The sequence below is a fragment of the Mycena indigotica genome (genome assembly GCF_014461135.1).
Source record: "Mycena indigotica strain 171206Taipei chromosome Unknown Mind.scaff0006, whole genome shotgun sequence".
Classification (NCBI taxonomy): domain Eukaryota; kingdom Fungi; phylum Basidiomycota; class Agaricomycetes; order Agaricales; family Mycenaceae; genus Mycena; species Mycena indigotica.
The window spans coordinates 4,100,416-4,126,530 of NW_023503005.1; the positions used below are offsets into that span (position 1 = coordinate 4,100,416).

General features: G+C 51.6%; 3 protein-coding genes across 3 annotated transcripts; all 3 read right to left on the reverse strand.

Moving 5' to 3' along the window:
* Window positions 1-16,635: 16,635 nt before the first annotated feature.
* Window positions 16,636-20,774, reverse strand: MIND_00773100 (uncharacterized protein; the record flags this gene model as incomplete). Its single annotated transcript, XM_037364420.1, has 19 exons — window positions 20,727-20,774; window positions 20,532-20,678; window positions 20,419-20,480; window positions 20,319-20,365; window positions 20,222-20,266; window positions 20,142-20,171; window positions 19,997-20,085; window positions 19,748-19,941; window positions 19,371-19,693; window positions 19,295-19,321; window positions 19,183-19,246; window positions 19,026-19,135; window positions 18,828-18,977; window positions 18,339-18,781; window positions 18,197-18,287; window positions 18,030-18,149; window positions 17,516-17,979; window positions 17,410-17,468; window positions 16,636-17,359 (listed from the first exon to the last, which is right to left on the reverse strand). Exons 1-19 carry the CDS (start codon window positions 20,754-20,756, stop codon window positions 16,636-16,638), a joined length of 3,219 nt encoding a protein of 1,072 aa, XP_037220064.1. The 5' UTR covers window positions 20,757-20,774.
* A 327-nt stretch (window positions 20,775-21,101) lies between these two features.
* MIND_00773200 (Nuclear protein) lies at window positions 21,102-23,279 on the reverse strand (the record flags this gene model as incomplete). The annotated part of the gene is made up of 5 exons (XM_037364421.1): window positions 21,102-21,525; window positions 21,574-21,650; window positions 21,703-22,281; window positions 22,338-22,916; window positions 22,968-23,279. The coding sequence occupies 5 exons, from the start codon at window positions 23,277-23,279 to the stop codon at window positions 21,102-21,104; spliced, it is 1,971 nt and encodes a 656-aa protein (XP_037220065.1).
* A 1,513-nt stretch (window positions 23,280-24,792) lies between these two features.
* On the reverse strand, window positions 24,793-25,746 carry MIND_00773300 (uncharacterized protein; the record flags this gene model as incomplete). The annotated part of the gene is made up of 2 exons (XM_037364422.1): window positions 24,793-25,497; window positions 25,558-25,746. The coding sequence occupies 2 exons, from the start codon at window positions 25,744-25,746 to the stop codon at window positions 24,793-24,795; spliced, it is 894 nt and encodes a 297-aa protein (XP_037220066.1).
* Between the last annotated feature and the right edge of the window lie 369 nt (window positions 25,747-26,115).

Sequence of the window (26,115 nt, forward strand, 5' to 3'; positions counted from 1 at the left end):
AACTTGAAAGTATACTATATGAGAATGTCAGATCCTGTTGTCCTGGTCACAATGTCACATAGTATAAGTATAATGTATGTGACAAAATCCTTCAAAATGAAACTTTGTCAGTTGATGATTATGAATAAGTTATGTACCGTAGGACGTAAACAACCAGATGTGACAGTGGTATGTGATTGCATTATATAATCCTATCCAGACTTGGGTTGAAGTCAGGTCCTCAGTCAGCCTGCTACATTTGTCACATAGTGTGACATACTTCCAAAAAGGAATTTTTTGCTGTTTGACAGTACAATCATCAGTGAATGTCACAGATCATCACAAAATCAAAGTTGTGTATTTTGACTATATAAACAACTTTCATTAAATGACTTATGTATTGTCCCAGCTGAATAATTGTGCTAGCACCAGCCAATCATTAGCTGATCCATACCTGATCTAGTAATGTCTCTTGAAGTACACAACTTACATAAGTCATTGAAGCACTATCAAGGGTACCTGAATGATAAGATTATTATCCTTGATAATAAAATCTTATTACTATACCTACCTCTATCATCTCATGATGATTCATCACATGCATTGATGCTGCAATATCTTTACTAAGTCTACATGAATTCAGATGATTGTTGTCCTACTAGGTAGCCAATTATCAAGGCATAGGATGTCCTGATGTAATTATAGTTCCATGGGTTGAGATCATAATATTATACGAGTTTTTTTCTAGGTTTCATATTTTAAATTTACCTAGGCACAATGATCCCTTGATATCTTGCTAAGGAATCCACAGATAAGCATGATCCAAGTTGCATTCTGGTCTAATAGATGTCTATCTCAAATCTAGTGGCCCCCATAATTTCAAGTATCATTTCTACCAGTATATATAACATATATCATATTATATCAATCTCCCAGTAACTCACTGAGAAGTGAGAGGTACCCAATGAAATAAGAGTAGGAAGCATACAGAGGGGTCCCCCAATGAGCTTAAATTTCTCACACCACATTATATGCATTGAAAATCTTATTATTCCCTATTATACTGATAAATAGTACTACACATCATACTGCCAATACAGCCATGATCTGCTAATTGATTATGGATCAAACTATATCAAGTTCAGTCCATGAGGCATATATAGATACCCACATACTCTGATTGGTCTCTATATATCCTTAGAAGATGAATTAAGGTGAAGATTCCAAGACAGGTTGCGTGCAGAACTGGTTTACATGAATAGTGGGGTCTAGAGGCTGAGTACTAGACATTAAGATGCATGTATGGGGGTGTTTGGATGTGTACTAGGACCCTGAACTATAATTAGTTGTGGTTCTGGTATGTGTTACAGGAGGTAGCTGAAGAGAGGGTAGGTACCCATAGAGCAAAAGAGAGTCTCTTCGCTATTACAACTGGTCAGAAAATAATTTTCAGTATGATCCAAAACTTGGATGTAGGATGGTATAAACCCTCAAATGAACCTGTCTAGCACTTAAATCAACCCTATAGCTATTCTGGATCTCTTACAGTATCATTATCAGTGTTATCTCTCCCTAAAATGATGAGTTCACTATATGATGACCTTTGTGAATGTAGTTGATTTGAGTACATCAACTGGTAAGGGTATCATGCACCTCCCAGGAAATGGTGCCCCCACCATTTTGGCATCTCTCTATCCTGTGTTATATAGCACTTAAGGTCTCTGGGAATTGAATGGCCCTCAAACTTACTGTGGACTTAGAAATGGGTAGAGGTGTGGGGGACTATCACATGGCACCATATAAACTTAGATCAAGAGATTCCATGCATTTAGTCCCAAGATATCAGCAAAATACTGCTTCATTTGGTATTCAGGCATGCTTAGCAGTGAATAGATCAAGGTAATTGCAACATAAAATATAACTGGTGAGGCTCAAGGATAGTAGGAAGCTATACCTTTCAAATGAACTCCATCCCAGCTTTATCCACCAAAGATAGCCAGAGATATATGCTCATCTTTCAAGGCTGATGGAGATCAAAGGACACTGATGGGTCAATGCATTGCATTCTCAGTGCCATATTCACTGGGAGTTGAGTGAATAAACGCCAGAGGCTCACATTAGAGTAGCCAAACTCACAACTTAGCCACCTTAGATTTTCTAAGTACTAGATATTCTTTTTTTAATGACTCAATAGTTAATATGGTAATCATATGCAACCATAATGATCAAAATACCTTATCAATCAATAGTAATTTTGAAACCCCTCCTCCTAGTACTTCATTCATGCATTTGGCTCAAGCAGATATGGAGATAGCAGCCTATCAGTTATATATGACCTAGTGATGTGTCAGTACTAACACATTTATTGAGCTGCCACAGTAGGTTATTTCATGGAAGTTTTTTATATAGTCAAAATACACAACTTTGATTTTGTCATAATATGTGACATTCTCTGATGATTCTGCTGTTCAGCTACAAAAAAAAATCCTTTTTTAGGAGATATGTCACACCTCTGACATTTTATACCATTATATAACAGCATATATATAGCTGAAACCAGCCTTTGATCACCAATATGTATTAAATAATATAGAGAGTCAAAACCAAATAAATGTCACTATCAACTGACAAGATTTCCTTTTTTGGAGTTTGTCACACTTGTCATACTATGTGACATTGTCTCTAAGGTACCATCTAACCTTCTCATATAGTATACTTTGAAACTTTACCTTATATGTGACTAATCATCACTATTTATGTCATATTTGCCAATTTAGGAAACTAACTTAGATAGCAGTGGATTATTACAGCATTAGCAGCATAGAAGGGACTTAGCGCTGAGGGACTTGAGAACTTAGAGATGTTGCAGAATTATTGGAGTATTTATTGCAGCATAGGGCATTTGGGGTCATCCCTTCATATTAGAATGTGCAGCCCAGCGGGCCGTTCATTCTAATATGAAAGGATAAGTGGAATTGGTAGGTGGCGGAATCGGATTGTCATGTTGAAACGACAAAGATACTCGGACCAGCGGACCTGGCGCCGAGTTAGAACCTTGGTAGTAGAGAAATACTCAAGGTTCTTGTGATCAGTGACCACATCGACCGGAATCGGGGCGCCTTCAAGATATTGACGCCAGTGAGTAAACGCATCGAAGATAGCGAGTAATTCCTTATCGTGTGTGTTATAGTTGAGCTCTGATGGCCCCAGAGAGCGACTCCGGAAAGCCACAGGATGGATTTCACCATCATCGCCGGAGACGGAGAGGATCGCGGCGATAGCGTAGTCGGAGGCGTCCGTTTCTAGGGTGATTTGGCGGTCTGGGACCTAGTGATGAAGGATCGGAGCCTCGACAAAGGCTTTCTTGAGATAATCGAAAGCCTCTTGACACTCAGTGGACCAGTTCCAGCGGACGTTGGCACGAGTGAGACGAGTGAGCGGAATCGTGATGTCGGAGTAGTTGAAGATAAAACGTCGATAGAAATTACAGAACCCGAGGAAGGATTGAATATCCTTAACCTTTCTAGGCGTAGGCCAGTCCGTGATTGCGGAGACCTTCTCCGGAGACATGCGAAAGCCGTCAGGGGAGAGAATGTAGCCCAGATACTCGGTAGTCGTGACGCCAAATTCGCACTTTGGCAACTTACAGTAGAGTCCGGCTTCACGGAGACGCCGTTGGACTTCCCGGATGCTCGACATGCTTCGACTTGTCGTCTGAGTAGACTAGGATGTCGTCAAGATAGACGATAACTGTAACATCCAGTAAGTCGGCGAAAAGACTATTGAGAAATCTTTGAAACGCAGCAGGAGCATTGGTAAGACCTTCAGGTACAACCCTGAACTCGTAAGAGCCATAGCGAGTGCGGAATGCCGTTTTTGGTTCGTCTCCGGGTGCGATGCGGAGAAGATGATAGGCGTGGCACAGATCGAGTTTTGTATAGATACGTGCCTTTCCCGGTGCGTCAAGCAAGTCCGAGATCAGCGGAAGCGGGTAGCGGTCCTTCTTCGTGATGCGATTGAGTCCGCGATAGTCAACACAAAGGCGAAGGCTGCCATCTTTCTTCTTAGCGAAGAGAATAGGCACGCCATGACTAGAGCGCGAAGGATAAATGAACCCGGAGCGGAGATTCTCGTCGATGAACTTGCGGAGAGCTTCCACAGAGAATAGACGTGTCCGATGGGTGGTTCTTCACCATCAACGGTCTCGATCTTGAGATCAAACTCGCGATGGGGCAGAAGGTTGAAGGCTTCCGTTTCCGAGAACACATCGGCATAGTCTTGGTACTCGGGTGGGAGACGATTAACCTCAGGCTCGGCTTGAGCTGCTCGAGCAAAGGCTTCGTCAGAAGGGACTGCACGAAGAGTGTACTGATACGTATCTTTATCCGCAATAACACAGCGATAAGCCGCAGCAGAAACAAGAGAGATTTGGGGCGCGACAAGAGGAGTCTTGCGCGTGAGAGTTATGGCCGGAGACGGAGTGTCAACCGGAGACGGATCGTCCAATACAGGACCAAGATTTGTTGGCGAAGGGGGCGATATAGGAGCAACCGGAGAGGGCGGAATCGATTCCGATTCCGGAGTGTCCTCGCTCGTAGAGGAGCTGATCGCAACAGGAGCAGGCGTGATAGTAGCCAGTTTTGTCGACAAAGACTCCCTAGACGTGTTGGAACGGAAAGAGACGGTGGCTTCAGACCAGTTAATCAACGGATTAAAGCGGTTGAGCCAACTATATCCAAGAACCATTTCGCAAGGAGAGTCCAGATGGGTAACATAGAATTCCACAAGGTGGACTTCGCCAGACGGAAAACGGATGAGAAGACGGATTTGTTGGTTGATGGTTGATGAGGAGCCGTCGAGGTACCGTAGCTTGACAGGCGAAACAGCATAGGACAAAAGATTCTTCATTTTACAGATAGAGGCAGATATAAAACAATGAGATGATCCAGAGTCGATAAGAGTCCTCAAGCGGGAGTTGAATCCCGCCGCTATGCGTTGTACGATGGAAAGAGTTGGGGTTGAACCAGACTCTATTCCTGACAGGATCGAGTCCGGGACCCCCAGAGACGGGACGAGAGCGGAAACGTGAAGATCGAGAAAGAGGGCGTGAGAAGAAAGAGCGGACGCGTTGAGACGTACCTCCGGTAGCAACCTGGAGTCAACGCGGCTCGGTTCGGCTGCAAGAGGGACCGAGTCGCTGACTATTTTTTTGACTCAGTGTTGTCGACCGGAGTGGCGACCGCCGGAGACGCAGCCACCGGAGTGATGGTAGTGGCGCGTGCGTCCAACATAGCCTTCTTATTTCGACACTCGTTGGCCATATGCCCAGACTTGCCACAGAAGAGGCAAAGCTTGTTCTTGATTCTGAACTTGCGTATTTCTGGCTTCAACTTCCCATCAGGACCAAGAAGGGAAGCATGCGCTTTGGCTGTCTTCGTCTTGTCGTTATTGTTGGAAGATGACGAGGAAGCCTGTTGCTGAGAGCTGTTGGAGCCCTTGTTGCCAGAATTCGAATTACCACCGGAGACGTTTCCGTTTCCGGAGTTGTTGCCAGAGGAGCCAGAAGATGTAAGGGCAACCCCGGAGGCCTGAGATCAAGGTCTAGCAGGGGAGGATCCAAAGAGTGAACATTGGTAAGCGAATACAAATGAAGCTGACCTAGCAGGGGAGGATCCAAAGAGAAGAAACTCTAAGGGTCCGCCTGCTAGGTAGCTGACTATATACTGCTTGTCCGTAGCTGCCGCTGTCGGGCACAGAAGGCTTGGGCGGCGTCGCAGGCGAGGTCCCAGGGCGACCGTCGGGAGGGCATTGACGGATCGGTGATTGTGCGGGCGAGATGGAGGGCCGGACCGGAGACGGAACCGGAGTCGGACCGGAATCGGAGGCGTCTCCGAGGGGCCGAAAGGGAGGTTCCCCTGACATCACCCCCCCCTTTGAATGCGGCGTCCCGACGCATAGACCGGAACGGAATCGAGTCGAAGGTCGCGGAGGCGTGTGCCGTGGCTTGCCAGGGTACTTACGATAGAACTCCGCAATTTTCTCCGGGCGAAGACGCGGTCGAAGCGGACCCATTGGTCGTGCGATGCGTCGTAGCCTTTCCATCTGACGAAGTAGTTCAGCCGCTTATACCTCACCCTTGCGTCCAGGATTTCCTCTACTTCCCACTCCGGGACTCCGTCCTCGAGGTCCGGGGGGGCTGGTCGTAGCCGGGGCGTCCGTCGAAGGGGTCGTCCTGAGCGAGCTCGAGCTTGACGACGGGGAAGACCGGGTGGAGCTTCGAGTAGCGCGGAGGGAGGTCGAGCCTGTAGGCACCTTTGCTGATCTCCGCGACTATCTTGAACGGTCCAAGGCGGCGATGGGAGAACTTTTCCGAGGGGCGAGTCGTCCTGATGTCAGAGGCATCCAGCCAAACACGGTCGCCAACCTTAAACTCCGGAGACGGAGTCCGTCTCCGGTCGTAGTAGCGCTTGTACTCCTCTTTGGCCTTAGTGAGCGGCCTTGGCTTCAGCAACACCAGTGGCGATCCGGTCGCGGAACTCGTTCACTGACTCCATGGCGGAACGGACTCCGGGTTCGAAGCCCATGCGCGGGAGCCGTCCCGTGTCCGTCATGAAGGGGACCTGCTGCGTGGAGGAGTGAACGTGGTTGTTGTAGGCGAACTCCGCGGCCGGAATCAGCTCATCCCAGTCGTCCTGCTGGTAGTTGGTGAAGATCCGCAAGTACTGCTCCAGCTCCTGGTTGACGCGCTCTGTCTGACCGTCTGTCTGCGGGTGGTACGCGGTGGACGTGGCGGGCTTGATGCCGATTAGACGCCAAAGTTCTCGGGTGAAGTCCGCGATGAACTGCGAGCCGCGGTCGGAGACGTACTTCTCCGGAGTCCCATGGTGCCACCAGACATTCCGGTAGTAGAGGCGGGCTGCCCCTACTGCATCGACCGTCGTATGACACTCTGAGAAGTGAGCGCTTTCCGAGGGTGTCAACGACGACCATGATCGCGTCGTACCCATGGGCTTCGGGAAGCTCTACGATGAAGTCGACGGAGACGGTATGCCAGCGTTCCGGAGGCGTTTCCGTGGGGTGCAGTTCTCCGTGGGGCAGTCTCCGGAGTGCCTTGGTGCGACAGCACAAGTCACAGGTCGCAACATACCGGCCGATATGGCGAGACATCTGAGGCCACCAGTAGTTCCGGGAGACCAACTCCAGGGTCTTGAAACGACCTGCGTGTCCGGCGACTCGGGTGTCATGGCAGAGCTCGATGATGCGTCTCCGGAGGTCCTTGTCTTTTGGTACGACGATCTTTCCTCGGAAATGGAGAAGACTGCCGGAGACGGCCCACTCGTCAGAACGTGAGGAGCGGGGGCCTCGAGCTTGACCTTGAACCTTAAGAAGTTGCCGGGCCGCTAGTGCGACGGGCTCCTCCAGGTCAGGCTCACCGGAGAGGGCATCACGGATGTCACGGAGGAGTTCAGAGCCGGGACCGGAAACGGAAACGCCCTCGAGTGCGCGGACGTGGAAGAGTTCAGGCCGCAGAAGGACGACGTCGGAGTTGTCGGAATCGACTCCGTGGTCGGGTCTCCGGGAGAGGGCGTCAGGCCGACCCATATCGCGGCCAGGCTTGTGGTGCAGCGTGAAGTCGAACCGGGAGAGGTACAGAGACCACCGGGCCTGTCTCCGGTTGAGGTGCTGCGTCTTCCTGAAGTACTCCAAATTCTTATGGTCAGTCCAAATCTCGACAGGGTGCGCGGCGCCCTCGAGGAAGTGTCTATACTCCTCGAGTGCGCGGATGATCGCGAGCATCTCCTTGTCGTGGATTTCGTAGGTTGCGCTGGACATCATTTAAGCTTTTGGAATAGAATGCTACAGGGTGCCACTTCCCGTCCGGGGCGGATTGTGAAAGAACCGCCCCCGTCGCATAATCAGAGCTGTCCGCCTCGAGTCGGAAAGGCCGTGTGTCGTCCGGAATCGCCAGGACCGGTTCCGAGGTGACCGCGTCCTTGATCGCTTGGAACGCGGAGGCCTCCGCGTCGCCCCAAGTCCATTGCTGGTCCTTCTTGGTGAGCACGAAAAGAGGGCGCGCAAGGGTCGAGAAGTCCCGAATGAACCTGCGGTAGAAGTTAGCGAACCCGAGGAACTGCTGAATGTCCTTCTTGTTTTCCGGAGTCGGCCAAGCGGAGACGCCTGCGACCTTGACGGGGTCCATTTCGACGTGGTTGTGGGAGATGATGACTCTGAGGTACTCGATTGACGATTTTTCAAAGTCGCACTTCTCCGCTCGGAGGTACAACTTGTGCTCCCGGAGTCGCCGCAAGACCTCCTGAACAATCTGCCGGTGTTTCCGGAGGTCGGAATGGGCGATCAAGATGTCGTCAAGGTAGATCATGACGTCTCCGGAGAGGATGAGGTCCTGAAAAATGTCATTCATCATCGTTTGGAACGTCGCGGGAGAGTTTGTCAGGCCGAAATACATCACCAAGGGCTCGAACAGGCCTCGGTTAGTCCGGAAAGCCGCTTTCCACTCGTCACCTTCCTTGATCCGGACGTTGTTGAAGCCCCAACGGACGCCGAGTTTGGTGAAGTAACGAGCGCCTTTGAGCCGGTTGATGAGGTCGTTGATCAGCGGAAGGGGGTACCGGTTTTTGACAGTCATCGCGTTGAGAGCACGGTAGTCCTGGACGAAGCGGAGTCCGCCGTCCTTCTTCTTGACGAAGAAGACCGGAGATGCCATCGGAGACTTGGAGGGCGAATCCGGCCCGTCGAAAGCCCTTCCTCGATGAACGCGTCGAGCTCGCGTTGCTCGAGGGGCGAGATGGGGTACACCTTGCAGTTGGTGGGCTTAGCGTCGGGGACGAGTTCAATGGCGTGGTCCCAGGCTCTCCGCTCCGGTAGCGTGTCGAAGGACTCCTTGTTGAAGACGTCCTGGAACTCCCTTAGCCCAGTCCGGGATCTCGGAGGGCGGAGGGGCGGAGTTCCTGGCGAAGGCTTCCGGCCAGGCGTTGCGAGACAGTACTGCCAGCGCGTATCTCCTCCGAGGGGCGGAACGAGGTGTAGAAGATGCGGTCACCATCTTCAAGCTGGCCATCGTCCTCGTCGTCGTCGGAGTCCGGCGTCAGATCAGGCAGGCCGGAGTCGTCACCGGAGATGGAATCGTCTCCGTCATCAGACCCAGAAAGGTCCATGGCGCAGACCGAGGGGAACGGGCCGGAGCGGAGACGCTTCTGAAGCGACCGGAGTCGCCGCAACTCGGTCCGTTCGACCCGCTCTTCCTCACGGCAGGTCGAGCAATTGGGGGGCACCGTGTCATCTTGACCTCCTTGGTTTCCCAATTGATCTCTGGGTTGTGTTTCCGCAACCAGGAATACCCCAGGATGAGGTCTTGCTTGCCAAGATGGGTGACGGCCAGCTGAACTCGTTCGGCATGGCCCTTGTAGCGCAGGACCAAGTCCGCGATCTGTTTGATGGAGCCAGCGTCATTGGGGGTGCCATTGACATTGAAAACCGGAATCGGCTGATCGAGGGTGCGGACCGGAATGCCATTCCGAGCAACATAGTTCGTGTCAATGAAGTCGGAGGTGGCACCACAGTCGACAAGCCCAGAGAGTGAGAGCTTCAGCGCTGGTGGTGGACTCGAGCTCTAACGGGAGGTGGAGGGAGTTCGCCCCAGGGGCAGCGGCAACGGTGTACTGCTTGGGCAGTTTCTTTTCCCAGGCAGTGAGGCGGCGGAGGACGATGACCGGAGCCGCGGGGGAGTCGGAGACGGAGTCGAGGCGGGGGCAGGAGAGGGTGTGTCTTTCGTTTCGGGCTCATTGTAGGGCAAGGAACTGCATTCATCATACAAGGAGGCAAAACGATTTATAGACGCGAACGAGGGCACACCAGTCACTCGTCGCGGGGGACAAAATCCTCTCCGGCCATCGACTCCGCTGCCGTCTCCGGCAGGGCAGCTGTGTCCGTGTAGCGGGCGATCAACTCCGCTAACATCTCGTCACCGAGTTGTTGGATCACCTCGTCGAGGATGTCCATCGAGCGGACATCGGCGGGGAGGGGGCAATCCCGGGCGAGATGGTTTGGGTCGCCGCACCTGAAGCAGGCGCGACGAGGGGCACCCCGAGCCCTGGTGCGATCCAACTCCATAGGGACGGGAGCTGGAGGCGCCGGAGCGGGGGCGCGGGCCGCGGGTGGCACGACCGGAGCCACCGGGCGGAAAGGGGCCGGAGCCGGGATGCGGTTGACCGGAAACGGAGTCCGAATCAAACCGCCAGGGCCTGGGGGGGCGGCTGACTTGATCAGCTTGGCCCGGACCAGGGCCTCGTATTGACGGAAGGCCCGGGTGCGCCAGCTAAGGTAATCCCGGAGGTCCGGGGGTCGTTCGAGGACGTGATTCCGTTATTGATCAGGGGGTCAAGTCCGTGGCGGAACTTGGTCACCTTGACCAGCGTCGTCAATCCGGCGAGGTCCATCAGGTCCTCGAAGTCGTCGGTGTACTGGTAGACATCCTTTGTACCCATGTGATAGGCGGAAGTCTCCAGCTTGGAGAGAGCGTGATCTTGCTCATTCTCCTCGACGAACCGGAGTCGAAACTCGGAAACGAACGAGCCCCAGGACGGAAACGGAAACGGGGCTTTGCTTCCGTGGCGCTCCGCCCATTGCTGAGCGGGTCCTTCTGCCATAAACGACATGGCGTAGCGGACAGCCTTTTCCTCGCTCGCCTCTCCGTTGACCACGAAGGCCTCAGGGGCAAGGCGGGCGTAGGTGCGGACCGCGTAGAGGAAACGCGGCCGCGTTCCCGGTCGCCGTTGAAGGTGAACGGGGGGTTTGGTCGCAAGACCAATTTTGAGGCGAGGTTGATGTCGCCAAAAAGGGCTTCGAGTCGCCCTGGACCGGAGTCGGAGTCGGAATCGACGTCTCCGGCGATGGTGTTTGGGGTCCGCCAGCATTATTAGCGGCGGCAGCGGCAGCGAAGCCTGGTTGGTGAGTAAAGCAAGGGCCTCAGTTAGGCTATCGATTTTTGCCTCGAGTGAGTCCAGCCGGGCGTCTGCGGTAGGAGTGACTCCGGACGGCATGACGGGTGCGGGGACCACAGGAGTAGAGGAGGAGGGGACAAGTGGCAGGGGCGGTGACGAGGGCGGAACGGACTCGTACTCGAGCCTGAGTCAGCGCCGAACCTGGCAATCTTGTCCGGTTGATCCCGTAGAGAGTTTCTTCTGCTGTAAGGGCAACCCCGGAGGCCTGAGATCAAGGTCTAGCAGGGGAGGATCCAAAGAGTGAACATTGGTAAGCGAATACAAATGAAGCTGACCTAGCAGGGGAGGATCCAAAGAGAAGAAACTCTAAGGGTCCGCCTGCTAGGTAGCTGACTATATACTGCTTGTCCGTAGCTGCCGCTGTCGGGCACAGAAGGCTTGGGCGGCGTCGCAGGCGAGGTCCCAGGGCGACCGTCGGGAGGGCATTGACGGATCGGTGATTGTGCGGGCGAGATGGAGGGCCGGACCGGAGACGGAACCGGAGTCGGACCGGAATCGGAGGCGTCTCCGAGGGGCCGAAAGGGAGGTTCCCCTGACAGAAGAGCCAGACGATTTTTTCGAAGAGGAGTCCTTTTTAGAACCCCCAGACCCAGAATTCGAGCCACCGGAATGGCCACCGGAATGGCCAGAGCCCGAACCAGAACCAGATCCACCACCATGAGAATCTCTTAACTCCTGCTCCCTCTGCTTCTCCGCTTCACGCCTTCCAATACTTGCCGTCGATGAGACGGGCAGTTTGCTTGACTCCGTCCAGCGTATTAGCGTAGACGTAGTGCATCATGTCGTCCTTGATACGTTTAGGAAGACCAGAATAGAAGGTATGTCGGAGAGCCGGAATCACCCCAATTGGTGATGAGAGCGAGGGTGTCAAATTGGATAATGTAAGTGGTGATCTTATCACCGGACTTCATCGTCACATTCCGGATTTTGTCCTCCGTCGCCAACCGGGTCCTGAGGACCAAAGTTGTCCTGGAGTTCCTTGATGAACAAAGGAAAATTGCCGTCCCAAGCCGGAATCGCAATAGCCTGGCCCTGATTCATGGCATACAGGTTAGGCGTAAAATACGCCAATGCGTTTCCGCGCAGATACGAGGTGATGTAGATTATTTTCTCGTCATCAGTAGAGAAATCTTGCTCACGCTCGGCAAAGTGCATATAGCACTGGGTGAGGAAAGGGACGAGCTTCGCGGGCTCAGAACCGTTGAATGTGTCCGGTGCCCGGAGAAGACTCCGATTGGAACGGGGCGCAGCATTGTTGCGCTGAGGAAAGTTGGTGAGGAAATGTTGGAAATTTTGGAGAGCGCCAATCATAGCGCGTTGAAGATCACGGCCCGGAGAGCCAGCTCGAGGGACTCCGGCACCACCACCTCCACCAGGTGGCCCACCACCTCCACCTCCACCTCCTCCGCCTCCTCCGCCACCACCACCTCTAGGGGGACCCCAGAATGGATTTCCAGATCCACCAGGGCCGCCACCAGGTCCACCAGGTCCACCACCACCAGGTCCGCCAGGTCCACCACCGCCAGGAGGTCCACCTCCAGGGAAACCAGGAGGGGTTGTAGATCGACTAGATGGCGAAGTCAAGAACGGACTCGGCTTGCCACTAAGAGTCGGAGAGCGGTTGTGGTTTGGTTGACCTTGACCGGAATCGTTTTCGTTTCCGGAGCGACCTTGAGCAGGGCTCATGGGCCTGCTAAAAGCGTGCCGATACATTGGAACTGGCTCGCTTTCTTCTTCGATGTCGTGAAGGCGTGTGGGACTGAGGGGTCGGTAACGAAAAGTAGGAGAGACGGGAGGGGAACTGACGCTAGAGAAACGACCCGTGTTTGGATGCGGAGTCGTTGGCATAGGGATAGTACTTGGATCAGGATCCTGCGGAGACATGACAAAACCAGGCCGGAAAGGGTTGGTCGTGCCAGTAGGTGTCCGAGGAACGGGAACAGGAACCAAAGTGACAGGAGCGCCAGCGTTGTAGGTGAAGTTCGCCATAGGCGAAGTGAGAGGAACCATTTGTTCGTAGAAGCGGGATGAACGCCGTTGACCAGTATTGGCGGGGTCAATGTTGTCAGAAGAGAGGCGTACGTTTGACATGGTCAAAAGGAAGTGAGTTTGTAAATACTGTTAAGTGCCGTGTCGACCAGAGGGACGGAGACGGAGACGGAGACGGAGACGGAGACGGAGTCGAAGTCGGAAACGGAGACGGAGTCGGAAGTCGGAAACGGAATCGAAGTCGTAGAGCACTTGGGGCGGAACACCACAGAAGGATGTTTGGGTGACTGGGGCTTCCAGTTGACCAAGACAAGACAAGAAGGGGAGAGCGGAGTCGAGATGACGCTGGGAGATAGAGACCAGCAACGTTAATTTACAAACTGAAGTACGTGATAATACATCAAAGTATTTATAGTACGAGAAGTAACGGAAACGGAATAAGGTATAACAAAGTAAGTAACAAGATTAGAACAAAGTCAAGTAAAGTAGAAGAGGAGTTGCATACGAGGAACAAGGCATAGATGATTGCATAGATCATAAGTCGGAGTAATTGGAAACGCTCAGTAAATCTTCATTGCATAAAAACCAAATACCGGAGACGGATATCGGAGACGGATGCCGGAGTCGGCACGGATATAACAATAGCCAGGAGTCTATGATTACCACTGCTAGTGCTCCTGAAATAGCTCTCAACAATGGCCATAGTATAGTATTCAATTACTTTTTTAGCCATCAAAGCATTTCCTTTTTTGGAGATAGGGCCCTAGTAGAGGCCCTATTTCTAGGGTGATAGGGCCAGTAAGGGCCCTGCAGGGTCTGAGGTACCCAAATAGCCTGGCCCCTAGGGCCATCACTGTGTATCGGCCTATTCTTCTTCAAAGCCTTATGTGTTGCAATGCGACGAGTTTGCTTAGGGCTCCAACTATTTAGTTTTCATTTACACCTCCAGGTAAACTAAACGGAAATGGTAAGAAAACGTTTAGTAAACGTTTATTACCATTTAAAAACGGTTAAAAATGGTAATATAATCATATAAAATGATCAATGATTTCATAGTGTTTATAAGGTTTATTCAACTGAAGGATGACATTTTCTCACTTGTAATACTGTTTTATATGGGCATATAGGGCAAGATTCATCACTTTTAGCTTATTTGATGCTAGATCATGTGTTGAATTACTTCAAGAAGAAGCCTACAAATGCAACAACTATTTATATTTATGTGGAAGGCATGTCCTACACTAGTATGTATTTGGTAGCCAGATATATACCTGGTAGTAACATAGTTATGTGCTTGTTTGCTATTGTTATCAGGGAATAACCATTTAAACCATTTGTTTTCATTTATTTACCATTTACATACCATGGTAAACTAAATGAAAATAAAAACGGTTATAACCGTGTACAAACGTTTATACACGGAAATGGTTGGAGCCCTAAGTTTGCTGAGTGGAGGGTCGTGAGGAATATGTTGGGAATAGCGCGGTGTATAGCGACAAGAACGTGAATACCTTCAATGCAAACCTGCTTCAGCATAGCCTCGCACAAGCCAGGCGTTCTCAAGAGAATCCTAGTCGTAGATTTTAGTGTGGTGTCCGAATTAGGAAGTCATCAGCAAAATGTCAATAATTTGATGGTCTGTAGGCTCTTGAGAACGCCTGGGGCATTTCGCATCAGACCACCCCCCATCGAGTCACACATCAGTGGCATTTCCCATCACTTGGGCAAAATTTTGGCAGGGTGTGACTCGATGGGGGATGGTCTGATGTCAATTGCCCCAGACGTTTGGGAGCGAGCGCGGTCGATCAAATTTTCAATTTGATGTGCTCGATTACCAAAAACGGATGGTCTCGAGACTACTTCAGCACGTGGCCGCGTCTTGTCCTAGGTGTTTCACCTTCCACCATAATGTCGGCAGCTGCATTGCGAGTGCACATCGCCAGCAAACAGCAGAAACTGTACCAGGACAACGAAGATCTAGCAAACCTGAAAGAATCCCTCCAAACACTTGGTTATCCCATCCTGAATCTCACTCCCGAGCTCACGAGTCACTGCCGAGATTTTCCTCCGCTGCCTGCCTAACCACACTGACAGGTCAAGGAAATCCATTGAAAATGTTGTGAGCACCAAGCTTGCGCCACTTGTCCTCACCCGAGTTTGTCGAGCATGGCGACTTTTGGCGCTGTCGATGCCGACGTTGTGGACGCGGTTGGCTATCGCGACGGAGGTCTACAAAACGACTGCCCAGATATCCGACGCAATCGATGGCGCTTTACACTGGATGGCCCTCGCCAAAGAATGCCCCGTCAGTCTTGAGCTGGACATGCCGGATGCGGTCGATCCTCTGATGTGGTTTATACCGCTCCTGCACCCTCAGGCATCGGGCCTGGTCGATCTGAGGCTGGACATGGGCATACGGGGCTTCGAGGCCCTGCAGGAGGGGAGGCCGGCTTTTTTGCAGCTGAAAAGTTTGGCCCTCATTCTCGAGCCAGTCGAGGAAGTCCTCCCCGCCGACGTGGCTGTCGAGTATTTCCTTGACACCCCACAGCTTACGTCCGTACTGCTCAAGAGGGTCCCTCTCTCGTTTGTGCGGCTCCGATATGAGCAAATAACGGAGCTGGCGCTGGTTTATGTGGCGATAGAGGAAGCAGCCGAGGCACTTCAACTTATGCCCAACCTGATCTCCCTGACGTTTGTCGGGCATACTTATGCCTTCGAGGTCTCCCCCACATCCACCTTCGACGTCATTCACGACAAATTGCGGTTTTTGTCAATCGAAGACGAGTTTGATCACACGGGACAAGCTCCGCTGTTCACGCTGCTTGACCTCATGGCCCTCCCTGTTCTCGAGAGTCTGGAAATCCGCATGTACTCTGGCTTGTGCGATGTCGAGAGCTATCTGCAACCATTCCTCCATCGTTCATCGCCCCCTCTCCGGACCCTCGTGATTCGCCCATGCGGACCCAAGCGATTAGTGGACTCCGTCGATTTTCCCATCTCAATCATAAAGCCACTCCCTCTCACCACGCTCCAAATCGGCAGTCCCCTGCGCAATTATGTCGATGCCCTCTTCAAAAGTTTGGTCACCGATCCCCAGTTTCTCCCCTTGCTCGAGAACATAGCATTCAGCGACTGTGATATGGAGATCTTGCTTCGCATCGTGCAAGTCTCCGTCGAAGGCGTGTGCTGTAGGAATGTGATGCCCAAATGCTCGTTGGTGCGGACTCTTCGAGTTACCTTTAACGAGCCATATGGCTTTGATGTCCAACTTCGCACACACTCCCTGCTGTCGTTGAGCCGACTTCTCCGAGACAAAGGCGCCACTCTGTTTGTTGGGACAAGTGCAGGGAAATCCTTGATCGGTGACTTTAACTAGATGGGGAGAGGGTGATGAAGATGAAGATGAAAATGAAAATGAAATTGAAGATGAAGAGCACATATGTTGATGAAGACGGTGGGACCCGCGGAAAGCGCCCGCAACCTTAGCGCCTTCGGGAGCTAAGAGGACGCTCCTTGTGCCGCCCGTTTCACCTCTGCATCCACCTCCTCGTTGCTCTCCACATCCCGGTGTCCGTAATAGTGCACAGGTAATTGCTACATGATTTTATAACTTAGGTTAGCTGTTATGCAATAATTCTCAGGTCCATCAGTCCATCTCCATCTGCGCCTCTTTCTGAACCTTCTCCCCTTGTCGAGCCTCGTCCGTCAATCGGAGTTGACCCAGAATTTCGTCCAGTTGTATAACGATGTTGGAGCGGATCACGGCTTGCTTGGAGTCGTAGTTCGCCTGCGTTTCCCATATAACCGAGATGTTGAGCTCGACCTTGCGGGCGAGTGAAGTCATGGCGCTTCTCAGTGTCGCCCCCACAGACGACGCGCAATCATCCAGTTGCTCCAGAATAGAGTCAGCGCTGTTGTTGAACACGATATCTTTAGACTGATGGATGAAGTCCTGCAACACTTTCGTCGCCCGCATAACCGAGCCTTTGCCTTTTTCCTGCTTCGCAGCCGCATATGCAGCAAGCATTCGGCCTTTCACAAACGGGGCAATAGAGCGAGATACGGTCTTTTGCTCATCGGTCAGAGTTGCTTTCACGCTTGCGAGAGTCTGGTTTAGGCTGACTCGCGCGGACTGTCGGCAGATCTCGCCCTGTGTCCGCACGTGCTGCTTCAGTCCTGACGGAGCAGACTCCTCGATGTCCAGGATGAGGGCCGAAATACAGTCCGAAATGTCTTTAAAGAAGGGCGCAAACACGTCGGCTTCGAATACCCCTTGCCAGGCTTGTGCGATGTAGCGAGTCAGTGGGTTCACAAGCTCAACATTCAAGTCGCGGTGGAATTCGCCATCGCGCCGAATGGTTGCAGAGTAGCTGGCCCAGGATTTAGGAGGCTCAAATCTGGATAAAGGGAACAGACTTACGAGCGATGGTGCATGGATTGCCTGAAGTTGTTCAACGTCGCACCTGAAGTATCCGCAGCCTACCCAGATTCAATGATAAGTGGCATTGACAGTGGGAAACTCTCACATTTGCGGCCCCCACGCGACATCTCTCTTCTAACCCATTCCTGAAATGATGCTTGAGGGCAGTAACACTTTCTTCGACGATCCTGGAGAATTGCTTAACGAGACGAGGAGTGATTCCAGAGCGAAGTTGGCGTTCATCAAGCACCGTTACAATGGGGTGGTCGATGCCGGGGATTTCGTTGTCGCTAGAGTTGTCATCTTCACTGAACTCCACTTCATCTTCGTCAAACACTTGGGATTTCCATTTTGCCCGGAAGGTATTACGATCAGTAGAAGTGACTCGACTTGAGTCATGAAGAAATGAACGCATGTCCTCAGCGAGGGCTCTCAGTTGGGACGAGCAACTCTGGGCAGCTGTTTCTCGTGGAGAGCGCGTTAACGCAGTCACCCATTTTTGGAGCGAAGGGATTCCCGTGTCTTCAACGTCGGTGAAGCATACTGCTTTGCCGTCTCCTCGCACTTGTCCTTTTGTATCGGGATCAATTGATGACCAGATACCGGGGAAATATATGTACCTGTGAGACGGGTATAGTCTCTTGCAGAGACACAAAAGACAGGAAGATCTACGGTAGCGTAAGCACTTTCCGAGACGCTGGGATCGAAGTTGTCTGGGTCCAGTTCTTCGGCGGCAGCATCTAAATAATCTGTAAAAAATGCCAATAAATAAGCTGAAAACTGATACCCTCGTATTCTCTGCACCCAGTACGGAAGTCGTCCTTGAGGGTGTTTGTCGAGTGTTCTGAGCGCTTCTTCGCGCAGTAGGCATCCTTTGTCTAACCGCAAATTGACGAGAGTTCAAGCGATGTAACAGGAGAGAAACTCACTCGTTGAGCGTCACGATCTTGTTCGGAGAGAGACGAGATTAGGCGAACGGTTTCCATGCGATTCCGCGATACTTCATTCAGGTTTGTTGTCACCAGAGAAATATTGTGTTCTGCTTCTTGTATAGCCGCTTCTAATGACTCTTCTGAGATGTCCTCCATTAATTCATCAGTCTCATCCTCATCTGCCGTGTCCTCCCCTTCCGCATTGCTTGACGGAAGGTCATCGTCAGATGTATACGAATCGGATCCAGACGATTCATCGTCGTCAGACATGTTACGACGACGTTTGGGTGGACCAGGTTTCTCTCCTCCTGTATTTTTCCGCTTCTTGACAAGGGATGGTAGTTTTGTAGTTTCGAACACTTGTCCTGACTGCAGTGCCCTCAAACGAGCTTGATATTCATGAGAGGCTGCACGTGATTTTTCGAGTTGTTGAGACAAATCTAGAATACGTGGGATTCTCATCCGACAAAGTCAGATTTTACAAACCTGCAAGGCGATTATCGGCTATTTTCTGGGCCCTTTCGGCCTGTGTTAACTGCATTTTGATGTCTTTGAGACGGTCTTCAATTCCCCTGAGCTCAGGTTCGTTACGCAGTTGCAGGGCTTTGATCACTTCCGAAGATGCAATGTCGTCGCCTAGAATTTGATCAACAAATTTAACGCAGGGTTCCTCCAAGAACAAACACTTTGTGGCGACAAAGGTGATGGTGTCGGCATTATACCCGCCGTCCATCTTGAGTTGAGTGCGGAAGGCCTCGCCCAATAAATCCCTGGCAACCTTGGAGTCCACGGCGCTGAGGTCATAATGAATAACGGTCCTCTCTGGTCGGGGCACGCCTACCGATGGATCGGGGACAATATCCACACACAATCGGCTTTCTTCAAATATTGACGCGCAATACTACCTAGAGGCAGCAATCAGAGGTTTTCTCGGTCAGAGTACTTGGACTCACTCCGCGCAGCGTTTGCATCCTCGGTCCCTAGAACGATATAACGGATTGTCAAATGACAGAAGGCAAGATCAAGTACCTGGTAAGTCGACCAGTACTGCACCAGTCGCGAGGACAGGTGAGGATGTTCTAACCTTGACCCCACGGATCAGAGGCCAAAGGGCGACGGGGTCGGATTGCTCTTCCACAACATCATTGGGCTTGGGTTCTTGGTCTCCCTTCTCGGGATCTTCACGGGCTGTCGCTCCCTCCATTTCCGTCACTCGATCTTTCTTCCTTTTGTCCTTCCTTTTCTTTTTCGGGGTGTCTTTTCCTCGCCGGTGATCATTCGCGTCGATGTACTTGTTGATTTCATGCCGAAACTTCTTGTAGTTGGGGGTAGAAATTTCCCTACTACTTCCACTATTTGAAGTGTTCAAACGATGCAAAAAAGGTGAGATACTGTCAGCCACATACAGAATTCCTTCTATTTCGATGTTGCTGGAGATAATCTGGTCTGGTGTCATCAGGATGAGTTGACTAGTGTCAATAGTCGGGTACACCGCATGGACCTTGAGCCACGCAACACCAGCATCGCTCTTGAGGTCGGTTGTCGGTTTGAGACTTCCATTGTCTTCAACAAGATCGCTCAAGAGAATCTCTAGCTCCGCCTTGAGAATTAGTATTATCAGTGAAAAAGTACTGGAGAATTCGTCAAATTCTCACCTTCCACTCGTCTCTCGACAGAAAGGATACATCGGCGTCGATAGTGGGTTTGGTATGGTATGCGATCTCGGTGACAACAGAAGTGCAGGCTATGGCGTAAAGTTAGTGGGAGGGAGAAGAATGAACTGGGCGTATAGGTATATACCTTGGATACCACTAGTCGGGACGATGTTGGCTGAGCCCCAGCAGTTGAGAGAGATTGGAAGCAGACTAAACAACACTCACCGTCGAGAATGGCGTTCAAAGTGGACGATTTCCCGACCCCGGTGCCTGCAGCCATCTATAAAGTGAACGTTGGAGTGTAACGACGCATCAGACGCACCCCCGCAGAAAGCAATAATCGTCCTGGTATCGCCGCTGGAACGCATCCTGTTAACGCATATCAACTCAACCAATCCAAAAGCAGAACAAGGACAGCGCACTTGGTCAGGTCCCGTCGCCATATAACTCTCCTGCGCGGTTCAAGCTCAAGAGTTTCAAGTGCCTGTGTCAGCAGTCAACATCGGATTTCCCAAAGCGACGGCAATATTCTTACCTCTTCTAGTGTCTTGTGTGCTGTCCTGGAGCAGTATTCCAACACGCCTTCAGGTGTATAGTCTTCCGGTGCTTCGTTGGACTTGGTACTATGCTCAATGTCAACAGACACCGGTTCCGCCTCCCGTTTGATTGGCCGCGGCTGGGACTGGTGTAGACGATGAGTGATATTTCAACATTACTGGCGCAATTTCACATTCTGCTTCGAAGGGGATTTCGAGGGCATAGAGCATTGATAAGCGGAGGTGTGACGCGTCACACTGTGACGCGACGCGCAAGCTCTATAATTGGCGACTATGACTCTGACCAGTCTGACGACATAGTGGTTCTTCCACCATGCTATATTTACCCTTGATTTGCCCTACTACAAAAGCAAGGATCCAGTGACATAGTTGCATCCAACCAAAAACTTGCTGACCACAACTCAAGTTACATTACGGCTGCTTACAATAGTGCTCCGCTCCATAGTCTACCATCTACCAGTGTTTGTGCATTAGCGACCAGCTGCTGTATGTAGAAATTAGTAAAAATATGGCGAGCATTATAGATATCAAAGCCGTTCGATCGTTTTTCACGCCTCTTCCTCCCCTTCAGCGTCATCTTCTGAGTCCTCCGGGTCGCTGTCGTCTTCCCGCTCAACCATGCCGACCTCGTACTCGCCACACACGTCCCATCTCGATCCTTCCGCTGACGCCGACACGTACTTGACAAATCGCATCACTCGCTCGTCTCGCAGCACAAGCAACAGGCGATTAAACCCAGGTTGGACGGTGAGCAACGTGCTGTCTTCTTCGTCGTCTGCCATCGACACGTCTCCCTCTGACCCCGCTTCACCATCCATCGACGTGTCGCCGTTTTCCTCGCCCGCGTCTTCAGAGTCTGGCACGTGACCATTTCCATTGGCGACCCCGTTTCCATTGGCCTTCGGTTTTTTGATGGTTCCCGACCGATATACGGCGGGATCGTCTTCCCTCATTGTGTGGGGCCATGTAACACTGCCAAAGACGTTAAAATAGCACCGAAAAAATTGAACCGAAACTTGCCTCCCAACCACCCCACTCTGCGGCCTGCCAACCCCTAGGCTTGGGCTCACTAGCATTCTTCCGCGAGCGCTTCTTCGCTGAATGCTCCTCCTCGTTTGATTTTTTGACATCCGGCGTCAAGCCCAATACCACGTCCAACCGCGCCTCTTTCTCTTCACTGGTTGCCAGAGTATAGTCCAAACCAGGCCTGAACCGTCGTGCCTCTACACAGTACCTCGTCGGTACCAGTCTTGAGACTGCGGCGAGCCATGCACGGAATGCGACCGAGCTAAACAGCTCGTCTTGAATTCCGCGAACGATTTCGTCGCAACCCGCTGCCGCTCGAGGCGTTACAGCTTGCGCTGATTCGTGCGGTCGGAGAATACAGTATCGCCATTTGTGTGGCGGGCCTTTGGTGTCCCATGCCCCAGTTGTCCCGCACGAATGAGCGGGCACTTTGCCCGCGCGATCGGGACCAAGACCATCAGCGGCATCCAACTCGCGTAATCTTGGTTCGAGTGCCGAGGCTAGTTCGTTTGAGAGGAATGAGTGGAGCTCGAGCGACGATTCTTCGACGAATCGCGAGGCGAGAGCTTTCATCGTGCGAGGCTGGAGGTATACGGGGTTGAGAAATTCGGATAAGAAAGTGGTATGCTTTTCAGAGAGGGTATCTTCTGGTGGGCCATCCAGCTCGGCTGGATACTGCTTGAACTCGGTGGAAGTCATGGCCTACATAGTGATCGGATTGAGCTCAGTCAGCTTGTATAAGAGAAGCAACAACATACGAGTTGCTCTCTTGAGCTTTTGACTTGGCTTTCCGACTCAGCTGCGACGTAGCCTTCTTCGCCCTCTTGTGCCGCATGAAACCATCCACTGATGCTCAGCCTCGCTCGCCCATCTTCACCCTCACCGCCGACAACAACCTCTTCCACTGAATGGAAACTCAGCCCCGGTTGCACTTCAAAGAAGATAAACTGGTTCCAGCTCGGCGGAATCGTCTTCAACGGGGTACAAGTAGGCTCTCGTTCTCCATCCGGACCCACAACAGTCGGGTAGAGTTCGAGGGCACCTCCCCAGTCCTTTTGCCAGTACTGGAAGTGTGGTAAGGGCATATAGAGAATATAGGAAACCCGTCGGGTGCCGATAACATCGTCGTGATTTAGAAGATGGCATCCACGGGTGTATGAATTGACGGACATGTCCTGTTTTGTGCCGGACAGTGGACCACAGCCAGTGACCGCACGAAGAAAGTCACGAAACTTTTGTGAGTACAGCGCATCGCGGAGGGCGAGGAGATTGGGGAGAAGGGATATTTGGGAGGATGTAAGATAGTTAAGCGAAGCAAGGTCGCCGGTTTGGTTGACCTAGATATCGGTTGAATGACGCAAAGTGGAGATTTGGGGGGAACCACACACTTTATAGATGTCCGTCTCTTTTTCGGTGAAGCTGAGCTCACTCAGACACTCGTCCTTGACCTTTTGTAATAGCTCGTCCTGGAACAGCTTTTCGACGACGGAATATTTGAATGGCTCGTTGGCCACATAGCCAGAATGGAGCTGGGCGATGTTACAGTGATCAAGGAGGCCTGAGGCGAAGAAGGGTGTGGGGTCTGCTGCCGACGTGCCATTCGTGGGTGAAGAGACATGGGAGGACTTGAGCTTCTTTATTAAGGACGAGCTCGTATCGGGGCGCTCCGTTGACGAATCCCTTCGGTGAGTGCGTGCCATTGGGAGGGAGTCTGGCCGTCGGAGGCAGAACAAGACGGCGGAGGGAAAATTTGGAAGATGGATTAGGATATAAAAGGATGGCTGGCCAGCAAGGTCTCGAGCGAAGGAAGCGGGTGCAAAAAGAATTTTATCATAGCCTGGCCCCACGCTCCAGATTAGTCACGATTCGTGACAAACAACTTTACATCTTGCGAGCGAAGTCGTCGCGCACCTGGGGACGTACAGAAGACGGCATCTGAAGCTACTTGAACGATTTATTGCCACTACCCTTTGACTTGCATTATCGAACGATAGGACAAACTTTCTCTCAACATCCTGATGCGGTCGACATGGCCTCGGTCTTGTCTCGAGTGCGAATGGACAAATCGGGGGAGACTTTCGGCCTATAAAAGAACAACGCGGCCGGTGCTTAAACTTTCGACACAAATTCCTTGCTTCAAGCCTAGATTCAGCTTCAATCACGGCCAGCCTTCCTCATGTTGCGCTTCTAGTTGTTGCAAACCTAGAAACGACATATAAACTCGCCTCTCCCTATGGTTTCAGGGACGACAAACCATGATACGCCACCAATAGCAAGTTCAGCTGTGTTCCTATTGGGATGCTCTCATTGGGCACAGTACTCGCGCGTGCAATAAAAATAAATCTTCCACGTTCTGTCCGATCCTGAGCCCTTCCTCTCATAATCAGGTCTAGATCGGTGTGCAGCCAATTGCAATGATGTTCTTCAACTCCGGAACTTCGCGACTGACAACAACTGATATCGTCTATTCAACGCCCACTTGACGCCCACAGTTACTTGGCAACCTTTATCTGATATCGTTCGGCAATTTAGATCAACGAAAATCTTCGAAATGAAGTGTCAATAACTTGTAAAAGTATTCGGAGTGTATTTTCGTGTCCACTGTGACTGTGAAATCTAAACCGCTTTTCAATCCCGGGTGATTGCTTCATGCATGTTTTGTGGAACGTCAGACACCATCCAAGTCTTATTCAAGTGCATGCACACTAAATTTAGAGTCAACTTGATCAAGCCTCAATGAATGTTCGAGCATAGATGGAAAAATAGAAAATATACCAACAAGTCGCCGACCGATTGCCCTGCTGCGGCGCCTGAGCACATAGTTGTTTCGAAGATGTTCATAACATGTCACGGCGGTAGATAGACTCGGCGCCTGGAACATTTACGCTGCTACCAACATACACCGAGCTTTGAAAGTGAACGCCGGTTGGTTAGTAGAGTGTCTAGAGTGCTCTGGGTAAGCATGAACCCCATTCAGATGACAGTATTTGTAGGGTGAAGGCGCCAATCAGCGTAGATTTGTTCGATCGGCGTAAGCCTTCTTGATTTCTAAGAGAGATTGCAAGGTTGTGCGAATCTGTGCAACGAGGCCGAGGGCCAGGTGGACCCGGAGAGGCTGTTGATCGAAGTCGTCCTGGCCGCTCTGGACGTACAGACATCCTCTTCCGTGTCGGTGCTCAAAGAACCTCTTCGTGTCTGAGAAGGGTAGCTAAATCAATACGACTCTTTTCGTGAACCGCGGAGCAATATTCCGCTGTGCTTCGCCACAAAGACGACCCCAAGAAGAACAAAAGTGATCGCTAGGACAGCGACGCATGTCCCCCAAACCGCCGCTGGCTGGCTGGCAATCGCGAGACACAGCGCGCCACATGTGAAGCAGAACAAGCCAGCGATAACAATGGCCGGGACTGCGGCGCTTGCAGCGAGCCCCAGGCTGGTCCTCCCCGCCGAGGCCATCAGAGCATCAGTCGCAACACGATAGTCTGCGAGCGAATAGGCGGCGGATATCTGGACCGAGTCGTCGAAAGTCTTCAGAATTCTCTCTATTATGCGCGCCGAGTCGAGGAGGGGCCCGCCCATAGTCATCCAGAGTTTTGGGTAGTGGATGGGAGCAAGTATGATCTTGTCGAGGAGATGAAAGTGGTGAAGCAAGGCGAGTTGGCGCGGGTTGTCGCGTTGTTCTTCCGGGGAGACGAGTCTTAAGGTGTCGCGCAGGCCATTGAGAGCTAGTTGGCGTTCTTTCAGCAGAGTCTGGGTGTGTTGCAATTGGATGAAGCCAACAAGCGCGCAGCTCCCACCGAGAACATCGAGGAACAAACCAGCAAACGCAAAGACGTTGGTCGTGATCTCAAGCTTCGTCGACGTCTGGGCCAGGGAGAAGCTTATGGACTGCGCCTGGACGCCGGCAAGGAAAATGGCCTAAACCGCGCTGAGGTCACTAAGATGCGACACCGGCTTGAAAAAGTTGTCTGAACGCACAATAACCGCCAAGGCGCTTAGAGGCTCCATTCTCTGTACGAGGCGCGCGGTATGCGCTGGTGCATTATGGGTCCTTGGTTTGCGCGCGACGTCGAAGAGCAGGGAGCCCATCTTATCCAATGATTGGACAACCAGGGAGTTCATTTCATCTTCAAGTTGTGGGGGATTGGCCATGGAATTCAAACGCATGGGACCTATTTCAGTGATTAAACTCAGTGACCAGGAGCCCTCAAAGCCTTAAGAGTGAATGTACGAAGCAGTCGATTGGCGGCTAAGCCACGTTTGGTCACGTGGGTCACGTCACAGTTCGGCTCACTTCACTCTGCGACTAGTCCTACATCTTACAGCAACGCCTCTGGCTATTGCCCCAGATGCCGGATTGCGTTATCTACTCGCGCAAAAACTGGCAGCACATCTCAGAATAGTTTGAAGGTGTTCTCGTCTTGCCACCTCCTTCCGAAGTTCTGGACGCTTCACTGTTTCCTGTCTTCAAGTTGACAGAGGCGCTATCGGATACCGCGTCGCAATACCGTCTTTCTTCCTCATCGGCTTGTCAAT